The following is a 14,608-nucleotide window of genomic DNA, read 5'->3' as shown; positions in this document are numbered from 1 at the left end:
CAGTCATCATTTAGTCACTCTCTCCCACCAACCCTTAATTGCTGTATATTAACAGATTTAATTTCTTTTTTATTCTGAGAGTATAGACAATATAAACAAAAGCTCACATGGGCATATTTGATGCTAAAACATGTTTAGTTGACGCACAACAACAAACCTCAATGATTCTCACATCAAGCAAGCATGTTAGAGCTTCTGTTTTCCATATTTGATAGGTTCTATGTATGCATGTTGATCACTGTTTATATGGAAGTAAAATCCTAAATTAAATCTGTTTATCATTTAAAGTGATTACATCTCTTCAGAAGACTTAAACTGACCCGATTCATATAGATTACAGTCTCTTGGTCACTATTGGTTATTGTCTGCAGTACTGATGAAATTATGATGCTGTTAATGACTCAGCACTAAATTTCTTTTCATCAGTGGAGAGTTTTTGAGGAAAGTCTGCAGCACTCCAGTGATGTCATATTTTGTTCAGTGACTCTGAGAATTTTCTTTATTCATGTTTCATTTCTATGCTGATTCTAAAATGATGTTATAGGAATTAAAAGGAAAAAAGGGGTAAATGTTCCACTTCATTAACTGTTCTTCTTTTATCATCCAATTTTTCCTGATTATGTTCTGCAGGAATCCCATTTCTTTATTGCAATTTTTGGGGAAGTTCGGCTTATCTGTCAGCTCAGTCCCATGAGAGTGAGAGACAGGCTCTAATGGACATGTGGATGTGCTCGAGGAGGAACTGCAGCCCTGGAGACCACAACATATTTCTTGACTTGAGGTCCTCCATCTTTACCTCTTCTCTTCTCTTCTCTTCTCTTCTCTATATTATTATATTATATTATATTATACGTGGCACAAAACTGTGGGATGGGCTGGGATACACAAGTGGTTTAAAAAATGGATGGATAGCAAAACCTTAGCAAAAAAGGCAATTTTACAGAAATGGAAGTCTGAATCTGTGCCTGTATTCGAAGTTTGGCTAAGAGACCTAAGCTATGTGTTACCCCTAGAAGAGCTGAGATATAAGATATCAGATATCTGGTCTTGAGTTCACTACGCTACTCCTTACCTGACTCACTAACCCGGACTCCAGCCTGATACCTACCTGTCTCTGTGCCATCCTCTTCAGCCCGATCCTAGAAGGAACCCGTCATCACGTGAGCTAGATCCCTTCCATTCCATAGACTGTTGCTCTAACCCGTTTGCTCTCCATCTCTCTCTCTCTCAGCCCCTGTTAAATAAAGATCCCAGTTTACCTTACCTCTCCGTTCTTGGTCTCCTTCTGTACTGGGACAGAAGACCCGACCTACCCCAAACTCTCCATGTAGCCACAATCACCGAACCCCCCATCACTGGAGGATTTAATCCAAGCCTTCCGTACACTTATCAGATAGACAAAAAATATTTTCAAGAATATGGAACCCAATAAAATCCTTAATTAACAATTTTGACTTATAACTTCTTATTGGCGTAGGGGTCAAGATTAGGGGTGCACTCTGAGAGTTTAAATAATTTTATATATGGTTTAATTTTTCAACAAAGAATTATAAGATATCCGACAATTAGGTTATTGTACTACTGCCTTTGCTTAGTTCTTGCTTATGTTTATGTTGGGGAACAAGCAGTATCCTGAGAGATAAGAGGTGTATTAGTCACTAGTAACTTCTTGTATTCGTATATATTCTATGTTTTAATCAGTTAACTTATTTCGCTGTGAAGTATCTTAATAGTGACATGCGGGTTGTAAATGCCTTCGGGAATTTGTATATATGCATATATATGTGTGTATGTGTGTCTCGCCGGCCGCGCTCTTCACTGGGCCCAGTCCATGTGGGAGAGTAACAGTCAGGCCATTCGCACTCTATCAGCTTTCACCAAACACTTCAAGGAGGTGTTTAGTCACACTGCAACTGAGATCTCCGTTCATGACCAGCTCTTCCGCATCCGTCAAGGCAAGGCCTCCGTGAGCGAGTATGCAATGGACGCTCGACGAAGAGATCCGTCAAGCCACCCACTCCGAACCAGCTCCGCCGGGAGGTCCAGAAGGGAAGGTCTATGTCCCATCCACTCTCCGCAGTACCTTTCTGGACTCGCTGCATTCCTCTCCGGGCTCTGGACATCCAGGCAGCCAGCAAACCCTCTCGCTCCTTGAAACTCGCTACTGGTGGCCCGCTATGGCGCGAGAAGTCAAGCGCTTTGTCCAAGGATGCTCAGTCTGTGCCATCACCAAATTTCCCCGTCAGCTGCCACAAGGCAAACTGGTACCACTTCCCATACCTCACCGGCCCTGGTCCCACATCGGAGTCGACTTCGTCACCGATCTCCCCAAGTCCGAATCACACACCTGTATCCTCGTAGTTGTCGACCGATTCTCTAAAGGATGTAAACTGCTCCCCCTCAGAAAATTACCCACGGCCATGGAAACCACAACACAGTTATTCCACCAAGTCTTTCGCAATTTCGGCATCCCGGAGGATATCGTCTCCGATCGTGGGCCCCAATTCATCTCCCGGGTCTGGAGGGCCTTCCATCTCCTCGGCGTCTCAGTAAGCCTCACCTCCGGATATCACCCACAGTCCAACGGCTAGACTGAGCGCAAGATCCAAGAGATCGGGATGTTACCAACCTCCCCTATTCCCGTGGACGGGAGAACCCTCAGACGTTCCAGCGGTGGATCACTGGTTCAGAGAGAGCGAGAGGGTCTGGGACTCCACGCATGTCCATCTCCAGCAGGCATTTCGGAGGCACCAAGCTCAGGCCGATGTTCACCGCCGCCCTACTCCCCAATACCAGCCGGGAGATAGGGTGTGGTTATCCACGCGGGACATTCGTCTCCGACTGCCTTGCCGCAAGCTGAGTCCCCGCTTCTGGTCTTGAGTTCACTACGCTACTCCTTACCTGACTCACTAACCCGAACTCCATCCTGATACCTACCTGTCTCTGTGCCATCCTCTTCAGCCCGATCCTAGAAGGAACCTGTCATCACGTGAGCTAGATCCCTTCCATTCCATAGACTGTTGCTCTAACCCGTTTGCTCTCCATCTCTCTCTCTCTCAGCCCCTGTTAAATAAAGATCCCAGTTTACCTTACCTCTCCGTTCTTGGTCTCCTTCTGTACTGTGACAATGGTTATATACATACATCTGCATGTCATATGTAGTCAGTTAATTAGTTAGCTGATCACTTTGTATACAATATTCTCAAACGGTGGCTGTGTAAATCCTGTTGTCTACACTTACAACTGCAGTATTTAACGTACAGGCTATTAATGTTCCCTGTTTGTTAAAAGCAAATAAAAAAAGTGGGGGAAGACACTTTTGTGTTAATGTCAAAAGACATGTGTCCTATCACACTCAATGGCTTTTTGGAATTACTTTGGTATTTTAGCTTGTTCTTCAAAATAAATAAATAAATGACATGACTGCATTAAATTATTAGCTAATGAAAAAAAAATGACTCTCAAGAGGCCAAATACTCAATTTATGAAGACAAGCTTCTTGGGTTTTCATGGTAATGTTGATAAATTACCATTAATAAAAGAACATGAATAAATATTGGTATTTTAAATATATTAATAAATTTCAATGTTGATTTTAAGAATTTTAGCTTTTCCGTTTTGGGTCACCACTCAATTTCCAATGTAAAATAAATTTTCTGAAGCAAAACCTGTTGAGAATTTCATATCTAAAAAAGCCCTTGTGTACAATACACATAGCTTCATGCTGTCTTTTACCAACTTAACTTCAACAAGACACATCCTCTCTAAATTCCTCCTTGACAGGACGGTGTGACTATATCCAGAGCCCTCCACTTCCTGCTCAGAGGCACAGCTGTTACAAGAACCTCTATTTAACCAGAGATGAGCTCATATCCTGGTAATCATGGCAGAGGGGGAGCTGCTAAAAACAGTGTCCCAATCACCAACTGGATCAGTGCCACTGGAGTTCCGCTCTAACACTGCCGTATCTGTCTAGCCAGCCTCATACATGCCACACATCCCTACAGATCTCTTCAATCTTCAGGGTTTAGATGCATCACATTTCTCAGACTTAGAGTACTATTCTGGGAACAGTTTGTGTTTGTCAAATGTAAATAATTATATGACCAGTGGATGAGGGTTCACGTTCAAAACACAGGCACGAGAGACTGATATTTTCAGATTTGTTCACCAGACAAAGCTGTCATTGTGTCAGTATTAAAATTACACACCACTGAACCTGAGAGATGGAAAGAGACAGACATTTTGAAGATGGATATAACGAAAAAGGAAAGAAAGTTGAAAAGAGCTGTTCTGCACCACTCAGCTCTCTTCAGCTGTTTTAATATTCCACACCAAGAGTCCACACTCAAGGTTATTCTCACTCTAAATTGCTGAAGATAAAAAAGCTCCTTCTTATTAGCATTTGTGGGTAAAACCTGGCTAATCTTATTCACACGTATCCCTCTCGCTGTGACATTCTGGCCTCTGTTTTCACTTTTTCTCCACAGAAAGGTCACAACCTCATTTTCATGGTATTTTCTTGCTTAAATCTGCTTACAATGCACAGTTTCTGAAAAATAAGCACCGCATCAATGGACAGTTTCTGGAAAATAAGCACTGCGTCATCGAATGGTGGCAATTTCTCTCTTTTATTAAAGCTGCAGTATGTAATTTTGTTTACTTTAAAATTATTTTATTTATTTTAAATGGTTCATACTTGGTTTAAAAAAAAAGTATGTTTAAGTGTCCCAACATGACACCACTGGCGCAACCAATGACAATGAGTTTGGCGCATGACTTCCTGTAGTTCTAACCAGTGACAGACAGGGGAGTGTTTGTTGTGTTATTGTAAAGGCTGGAATTCACGATTTTTGCACCAAATTACAGTCCGGAGAAGTCGACAATAGTTGCCAAAAGTCAAAGCCAGTCTGCAGATTTGAGTTGACAGATTTCATAGAAAATCGTGTAGTGTAAACAGACTGATTTTTTTAGCTTCATACTGGATTCCATCCAGTCGGAGAATATCAAACATTTTTGATATTTTGAGCCAATTTTAGAACACATGTTGTTTTCATTTGTCATATGTCTCCTAGCTACAATGTGCACATTTCTGCGTGAGTTTGTTGTGATTGGAATAACTTTAAAGTCTGGTAGTGTGTGATCCTCTGTTGTTTATGTCCTGTATGATGGTCAGTTTTTCCTCTGTGACTATTACAAAGTCGGTAAGTGTATGGTGTCCAGTATTTTTAAAATTTTAAAAGTCGTGTAGTGTATTCCAGCCTTAAGGATAGTGCGCATCATGTTTAAATACTTATATAAACACTGTTTGCATAAGTGAAAACAGCATAATTTTGAGCAGCTATTTTGAACTTTTTGCTATTTTGGGGCCTTCATACGTCACAAACTTTAAATAACCTCTCTAGTGGGTTGTTAACAGTTGAGATTAGATCATTAAAGGGATAGTTCACCCAAAAATGTATAGTGCTGTCAAATGATTAATCGCATCCAAAATAAAAGTTTTTTTTTTTAACATAATATATGTATGTGTACTGTGTATATGTATTATGTATATAAATACACATACATGCATGTATATATTTAAGAAAAATATGTTGTTTATATATTAAATATATTTATATATAATATAAATTATATGAATATAAATATAAACGTAAATATTTTCAAAATATATACTGAATGTGTCTGTATTTATATATACTTAATAAATATACACAGTAGTACACACACATATATTATGTAAACAAAAACATTTAATTTGGATGCGATTAATCACGATTAATCGTTTGACAGCACTAATATATACATATGGTGTTGGACCAGGTTTCATAGGGTCTGAGCATTTAGGATAGTTTGACATATGAGCTTCAGTTTAAGAGAGGAACTGACACTTACCCATACTGGAGGTGATGTCACCATTCTCAGAATCTGTGCCGTGGTTATTATTGCCATGGTAACTATTCATCACCTCCAATTTGATCTTCTTCTTCATGGCTTCAGCAAGTGTGGCAGCTGTTAGGCCTATCAGAGTATTAAAGAGAGAGAGAGAAAGAAAACGTGATAATTCATAATCATTACGTTTTCTTTGCCTTCACTTCAGCTGCCTAAATCTCGTGAGAATATGTGAATATGAATAATTGTTAACAGATTCACCTCACAGCTTTTCCAAAAATGTGCCTCATTCAAATGCTTTTGTGAAAGCAATTATGAATATTTCACATCCCATAATTGAATTTGACAGAAGAGCACACTGGCACTGTAACATTAGATGATAACAACAGGTCTATTATTACCCAGGGCGTCATCTCAAAGCTACAGTCTGGCCCACGTTCACTGTTCTGCAGTCAGTCCATTGACTAATACCTCCATCTATCTACCATGAGACACCAGCTTTGAAGAGCAGGCCCTGGATCAGCTGAACGAGGTGACATCTGTAAGTAGATACCTGCTCCCCCTGTCTTACGCTGATAACTCAGGCTGACTGGCACCTGCCCACAGTCTCCAATAACCCTTGTTAACTGTGTGTGTGTGTGTGTGTGTACCCCCAGTGCACACATGTTATAATTCAATTAAAATTAGATTAGCTTCCATTCATTGCACAGAGAGCTGCTTCTAGCCACGCAACTCAGACTATTACATGCTACTCCTCTCTTTCCTCTTCCACTAGCTTTAAAAATATCTCAGAAAGGCAAAATGAAGGTTGTTTGTTTAAAGTTGTTTTTAGACTGAGATCATTCTAATATAGCCCCCTGGGGAACAGTGAAAATGTTTTTGGGATGTAGCTTTTTTTCCATGTTATTTACTTTTTGGAGCATGAGAAACAAAAAAAGTTATTGAAAAAGTAATTTATATATTTATTAATCTAATGATTTAATCATTTACACGACTTGAAATGTTAAAATGTATTATGTTATGTTGAAATTAACTAAGCTTAATAAATGCTGTAAAACAGTAAGAATGTTCAAATAAATTGTACAGCACTCCAGAATACATTTTTAACTACAATATATAATAGAAATGTTTACAAAAATGTTTTTGTTGGTTTTTTGTATCCACACTAGTGCGCACATCAATTACCAGAGCCTGCACTGAATAGGCAGTTCATCTAAATTTGTGTTTTTCAGCACTTTGATTATGAATTCCACTCATCATACATGCACAAAACTCTACACATAAAGTTTTCAACATAATTCGTACTACTTTTTGATTTTTTTACACAATTTGTGAAAACATGAGTAGTGTTCCTAATCTTGAATATGCAGTTTTGGACCAGTTTGTAATACAACAAATACTGTAATAACAAGAGTATTAACTTGTAAAAGTTTCAAAGAAATTTTGCACAAGCATTTTGTTAATTCTTTATTCACCTGTAGTGTGCAAAGGGTCAGGTGCAAACATATGTAATCAATGCAATATCCACGCTCCTCCACACTGCTTGTTTCATGTGCATGTTGTGTTTTGGGGGATTTATTAAATGACATTTAAGCATGTGCAATCCAAATTTTTAAGATCCTGTAACTGTTTTTGTACCAGAACAACTGTAACTTCCCATTCAGTGGTGTGACGACAACCAAAATGCTGCTCCTCCACTGCTATCTAAACATGCCGCTGTTGGTTGGTTAAAGTAAGTCAGATGAACAATCGCCTTATTTTGACTCATTTATTAAATCACATTGCATCAACGTTGGTTTGACTTATTTTTTCATACAGACAAACAGAATTATTCAGAATATGGCTGTTCATCCCGAACACTGACTTTGCGAAAGTATCCATCCAGTTCCGATGTGTTTAAGATCTATCCTTTTAAAGTCTGTGCTCTAGTCCGGGCAAACTGCTCTCAAATGTAGTTCTAGAGCTTTCGTACGCTGACATTTGGCTGCAATTCACAACAGTTATGTGCAAATATGAGGCAAGCTCTGGCAGTGAGCTTTAGGAGCGGGGTGTTTTTTTCTCACTCTCTCAGTTACTCTCCAAATGCTTTCACTAAATGTCAAGATCAGAGCATGAAAGCCAAGGTCCCTATTCAGCCTGTGAAGAGGACGATATCAAAGCATTCCCCACTCTCAGTCTGCAATCCACTCAAAGAGGGAAAAAACTGTCCTCTCTCTCTTTCTCTCTATCTCCCTAGTGGCCTTTGAGTTCCCATCTCTGTGGCTGACATTGATAGTGTGACCTCTGCCGAAGATAAAAGAGGCCTGTGCTACTGAGCATTTTCTTTCTCCCTCTCACTCTTTCTCTCTTCATCACCTGCTCTTTCTAAACGAGTACAAATATGCGGCCCTTTTCGGGCTCTCATTGAGAAGTCATAACGAGCAGACCGCACACGTACATACACAAAGAGAAAGGCAGCTTAGAAGTCGGTGTATTTAGCTTCAGGATGCAGGATGGACAGAAGTTGTTGATGCTTTAAACGACGCTCTTTCGAGCAAGAGGAGAGCTGACACCACAGAGGCCGAGGTGAACATATCTCCAGGCAAAATCTAATAGGTTTTAATCATAATATCACAACACAATAAAGGGCAAATTAGAGTTGGCAAGATGAGGTTACATACTACCTCGGGCAAACCTGCATTGTGAGTGTGGAAACAATAGCTGTGTTTTGTTGGCTTTGGGCTTTTCCACAGCACAGCATGAGTCAGATTGTTTATTTGCATCACTTCAGATAAGTGCTGTTTAAAGTGACTGACACAGAAATATAACAGGCTTCAACTGGTCTGTAAAAATAAGCACTATTTCAAGCAACTGAATTAAAAAGATAAAGAAAACTGACCTGAAGTTAGTTTTATATTAAAGCATTCTTATCCCTGCTTAACACGCTGAGAAAACTGTAAGTCCCCCCCCCCAAAAAAAGTTTAAACACTGTAGCTCTGTAAAGCTCAAAGCATTTTTTGTTTGAGCATCCTGTTCAGTCTAGCATAGCAACAATGGCTCAGCCAATAGTGTGTGTGGGTGGAGCTATCAGTTTAACCAACCAATTGCAATGGTTGGGAAACCTATTTGAAAACAGTCATTTTTTTCTCATTATTATTATTTCAGTTTCATTTTGTGATGCTAGTGAGGCAGAAATCACACATGAATCTTACATAAATCACCATATTTCTTGTTTCAGCCTAAAGATGCCTGTAACTCTATGTCCTAACCAGACACCACTCAATGCCACAATAAGCAATACAGCCACAATGGTGATACAGATTTACTTTTATTTTAAATTTTCCTTTTTTTTACGGCAATAAGCCATAATAAAAGCGACAATGGATAATTTACCTCAGATATTAAAAATTGCTTAAAGGAAACAATTAAGTTCAAATGATATGTGAACAAACGAGTGTATTCCATGACAAATATTCTATCTGTCAATGAATATGTATTTGGAATATTGGTAAAATTTTTTATTTTGATTTGATTATGTATCCATTTTGTTGTAAGTGTGATGCTGCATCACAATTCGCATACTACCCGTCTTAAATAGTATTCAAAATTATAATTAGTATGTCCCAAATCGTAGTATGTTGAAATGAGTATTCCAAAGGTACCCGGATGGTTTACTACTTCCGGTAGAAATTCAAAGTGCAGATCGATGCACACTCTAATGGCTAATATTGCCCACAACAAATTGCGCAGTGGACGAGGATTCGATTAGAACTACAAACACACATAAAAAGTGTTTAAAAACTACAAACATGGCAGATATGCGACACCGAGGGACAGGTAGAGAAAGGGGTTTGAGTGATAAATAATCAATAGCTAACCTGTTGAAAAAATATTTATTTAATCCAATACGGTAGGAAATTAAATCAAACAAAATATGAATTAAATATAAACTTTGACAAGACGATTGTCAGGGCAGTTTAAATGGTGACAGGATGCACGTAAATAAGCAACAAAGTGTCCATTAAAGACGCAGTAATGACGAAGTAGTATGTCCCAAAGCTTGCCTACTATTTTGTTACATACTGAAAAGTATGTACTTTTTCTTCACAAAACGAGTACATACTTTTAGGACATATAGTATAAGTAGGCGAATTGGGACACAGCATAGGACAGCAGTGTACTTGCACAGAGACTCCGCCCACATGCTCTTCTGATTGGCTGTGATTTGTGATTGATTTTATTGTGTTTGGTGTGGACAGACAAATATCTTGTTACTGGAATTATATCGTATCACATCTGGTTAGGACACAGTGTAATTCTTTATTCAAACCATTAACTGACTACTTCCTTTTCCTGTTATCCTTTTACTTTTAATTATAAATCCAAAATTCTGCTTTTCTCATTTGAGAAGAAATGAGATTTGTTTGTTCTGGCAGTAACAGTGAGGTAGGAGCATTTGCTCATTTTCTTACCAGTGTGAGACATCATTCCTGAGGACATGAGTCCAGAGACGGAGTGAGGCAGGACGTGAGGGCTCTTGGGTGATGTCATGCTCTGGGTTCGTTTAGGAGGTCTGCCAGGTCTGGAGCTGAAAGATGGACACCAAATGTCAGACAAATTTTCTATCTGGTTACATATAACAACCTATCTAGAAGCCAGTGCACTTCTTGCACATTGGAAGCTGCAGTGTAGACATTTTTGTTAATTATAATGGGAATGTTGAATTTTTTTTTATTTTGATTTGATTATGTATCCATTTTGTTGTAAGTGTGATGCTGCATCACAATTCGCATACTACCCGTCTTAAATAGTATTCAAAATTATAATTAGTATGTCCCAAATCGTAGTATGTTGAAATGAGTATTCCAAAGGTACCCGGATGGTTTACTACTTCCGGTAGAAATTCAAAGTGCAGATCGATGCACACTCTAATGGCTAATATTGCCCACAACAAATTGCGCAGTGGACGAGGATTCGATTAGAACTACAAACACACATAAAAAGTGTTTAAAAACTACAAACATGGCAGATATGCGACACCGAGGGACAGGTAGAGAAAGGGGTTTGAGTGATAAATAATCAATAGCTAACCTGTTGAAAAAATATTTATTTAATCCAATACGGTAGGAAATTAAATCAAACAAAATATGAATTAAATATAAACTTTGACAAGACGATTGTCAGGGCAGTTTAAATGGTGACAGGATGCACGTAAATAAGCAACAAAGTGTCCATTAAAGACGCAGTAATGACGAAGTAGTATGTCCCAAAGCTTGCCTACTATTTTGTTACATACTGAAAAGTATGTACTTTTTCTTCACAAAACGAGTACATACTTTTAGGACATATAGTATAAGTAGGCGAATTGGGACACAGCATAGGACAGCAGTGTACTTGCACAGAGACTCCGCCCACATGCTCTTCTGATTGGCTGTGATTTGTGATTGATTTTATTGTGTTTGGTGTGGACAGACAAATATCTTGTTACTGGAATTATATCGTATCACATCTGGTTAGGACACAGTGTAATTCTTTATTCAAACCATTAACTGACTACTTCCTTTTCCTGTTATCCTTTTACTTTTAATTATAAATCCAAAATTCTGCTTTTCTCATTTGAGAAGAAATGAGATTTGTTTGTTCTGGCAGTAACAGTGAGGTAGGAGCATTTGCTCATTTTCTTACCAGTGTGAGACATCATTCCTGAGGACATGAGTCCAGAGACGGAGTGAGGCAGGACGTGAGGGCTCTTGGGTGATGTCATGCTCTGGGTTCGTTTAGGAGGTCTGCCAGGTCTGGAGCTGAAAGATGGACACCAAATGTCAGACAAATTTTCTATCTGGTTACATATAACAACCTATCTAGAAGCCAGTGCACTTCTTGCACATTGGAAGCTGCAGTGTAGACATTTTTGTTAATTATAATGGGAATGTTGAATTTTTGCTGCATCATGTCATTCACCTGAAGTGTAGACAAGGTACAGAATGATTAGAAACTACCAAGTAGGCCTGAGGCTAGTTGTCAAATGAGAAAGTTGTCAAAAGTGCTATATCTCAGTAACTATATGTTCTCAAATGCCCTATTACACAAATGTGTGTTTAGCAGTGGTTTGCTATGCTGGTTTCAAACACCCATTTTAAAATGTTCTTAAATTCAACTACTACTAATAATAATTTAGTAAATTCTGTTTTCTAAACTAAAATTCCAGTCTCATCTGGTTTTTCACCATATTTAACTTTGGTAAACAATGGATAAATAAAAATAAAACCACACTGGTATACACTATAAAAGGTTCATTAATTGTAAATAAAACAAATATTATTGGAGTAAATTTTTCAAAAAAGAACAATAATAATAATAATATTAAAATAAAATAATAGAGTATTTATTCTTTAAAATTTCATATTTTAATCAATGTCTTACTTGCTGTTTCTTTGTATTTTTTGTGAAATGTACAAGCAATTTCTGAGTGAAAATTATTTCTACACCATTTTTTTTCAGTGTACACTGATAAAAATGGCATAGATCAATATTTTCATACCATACATTTTATTTTATTTTATTTTATTTTATTTTATTTTATTTTTTTTTATTTATTTTTTTTATTTTATTTTAGTTTAGTTTAGTTTTTGGTCCTTGAATTGTTTTCAAAGCCTATAATATGCTGTTCGACTCCCAGTGGGGCATGCTGTCAGGAACATCAACTTTTGTTCAATGAACTATATTTTTACTCCCAAACAATAATAGTGGAACAGCTTTTTTTAGTCAAGACCTGTAGCCAAGGTTATACACAAACTGACCTTCTCTAAAAAAATGTTCACTGCAGTAAAAAATGTGACAACTAGTCCCAGTCTCCCATATTTTTTTAAATCAAGGCATGGCTAGCACACACATACACACACATTTCTGTTCAGAGTTGGACTAATCTACTATGCATACTAGCATGTGTCAGTAAATACTCTCAAGGACAGTCTTTTCTGCCATCTCCTGTACCCCCTCCCTTCTCTTTTTCTTTCTCTCTAATTAGATCACACAGTAGACTCATCTCCCTTTTCCATAATCAGCCGATTTTTTGCTCATGTATAATGCATGCTGTGCACCTTGTTACCTGCTCCTGCGCATTCATGTGCAATTTAAATTTGTTGAGTTTACATGTGCTAAAATCAGCCACGGCTCTCAGAAGAACCCACAAATAACATCTGCATTAACTCAAGTCTTTATCAACCAAGTTCACCTAATTGAGTCTGAATGCGAGGGGAAATAGGTTATGTTCACCTGTTTGACTCAACATGATGCACCTCTGATTGTTTTGAATCTTGTGTATCTTTATCTGCAACTGAATAGGTGTCAGGTTTTAAGAAAACCTTTAAAGGAAAGCATTTACTTAAAAAAAAAAATGTCTTTATCATTTTGCTGAGCATTCCAGAAAAAAGTCCTCTATTTCATGCAGATCCTCTGCTCACACCTCCCCCATTGCTCGTGAGCGCCAATCATCCTTCATAAAATATTAAACTCCCCGCCGTTTGCCCTTTTAAAATCTCCCTCTCTCAATTCCCTAATTGTAGTGTTTCTTTATCTGTCCACTGCAGAGAGTAAATAAATGAACAAAATAGCTATTTTATCACAGCGCCTGACCTTTGAAACGGGAGAGGATTATCACAGGTTTATTTCTCACCCCGTTCTCTCACCCCGAATCCAGATTTTCAAATAGTTGTATCTCGGCCAAATACCTATCCTAATTGAAACGGGAGAGGATTATCACAGGTTTATTTCTCACCCCGTTCTCTCACCCCGAATCCAGATTTTCAAATAGTTGTATCTCGGCCAAATATTGTCCTATCCTAACAAACCATACATCAATGTAAAGCTTATTTATTCAGCTTTCAGATGATGTATAAATATCAATTTCAATATTGAAAATCAAAATATCAATAAATATCAATTTCGGAAAAATTGAGCCTTATGACTGGTTTTGTGGTCCAGGGTCACATATAGTTATTTAAGTCTTAATTAAAACAATTTTACTGTCCTACTGTTCTAATATCATAGCTCAAATTCTTGAAAAGGAAAACCTTTGGAAAAAGTAGTTTGGCATAAACAAATATTTTAAATAAATGCCTTTCCGATGTGATATGGCATTTGAAAAGAGAGAAAAAAAAAGTTCAGTAAAGGGCGAATTCGAACCCGGGTCGATCGCATCAAAAAGACTACAGTACGCACTTTACCATCTACGCTACTGAACTTGTTAATTAACAATTGTCTTTTGTAGTAACCTTACATTGATGGGCGGAGTTACTGTAAATAGTTTCTGCCAACAAGGCGGACTATAGACCATACCTGTCAACCCTCCAATTGATTAAATATGAGCACTGCAAGTTTCAAAGTCAGGTGCTGCGCTGCAATGTTTAATGCAGTTGCCGGGGAAATGGCTATATTCCTGGTGAAAAGCGCCACCTGCTGGCAGAGAATGAATCTGCATTTTTCAATAAGCCCTTCTGCTCTTTTAGACTGGTGGATCGACAAAAAGATAATGAATTATGAAGCTTATTTAATTAATATATATATATTATACACTAATATATATTTACGTTACTAAATGAATATAATTGTTTGATAATAATTGTTCAAATTAATATAAAAATAATATAATATAATATAAAAATTATTACTTTTGACTGCGCCCCCCATACCCCCCCTTTCCCATATTTTGGTACCCAAATGTTGACCGGGATGTGAT

General features: G+C 37.8%; 1 protein-coding gene across 1 annotated transcript in view; it reads right to left on the bottom strand.

Moving 5' to 3' along the window:
- Positions 1 to 14,608, bottom strand: part of LOC107732708 (dachshund homolog 1-like) — a 63,812-nt gene that overhangs the window by 24,473 nt on the left and 24,731 nt on the right. Inside the window, exons 2-3 of the mRNA XM_016544121.1 lie at positions 11,557 to 11,672; positions 5,896 to 6,021 (exon numbers count right to left, since the gene is read on the bottom strand). Coding sequence (XP_016399607.1) covers positions 5,896 to 6,021; positions 11,557 to 11,672 — 242 coding nt within the window. The remainder of the gene's footprint in view (positions 1 to 5,895; positions 6,022 to 11,556; positions 11,673 to 14,608) is intronic.

This window comes from Sinocyclocheilus rhinocerous, unplaced genomic scaffold, assembly GCF_001515625.1.
Source record: "Sinocyclocheilus rhinocerous isolate Xijiao unplaced genomic scaffold, SAMN03320098_v1.1 scaffold971, whole genome shotgun sequence".
Taxonomy (NCBI): domain Eukaryota; kingdom Metazoa; phylum Chordata; class Actinopteri; order Cypriniformes; family Cyprinidae; genus Sinocyclocheilus; species Sinocyclocheilus rhinocerous.
The sequence above is the reverse complement of the archived record's forward strand: the minus strand, read 5'-3'. Positions and strand labels throughout refer to the sequence as shown.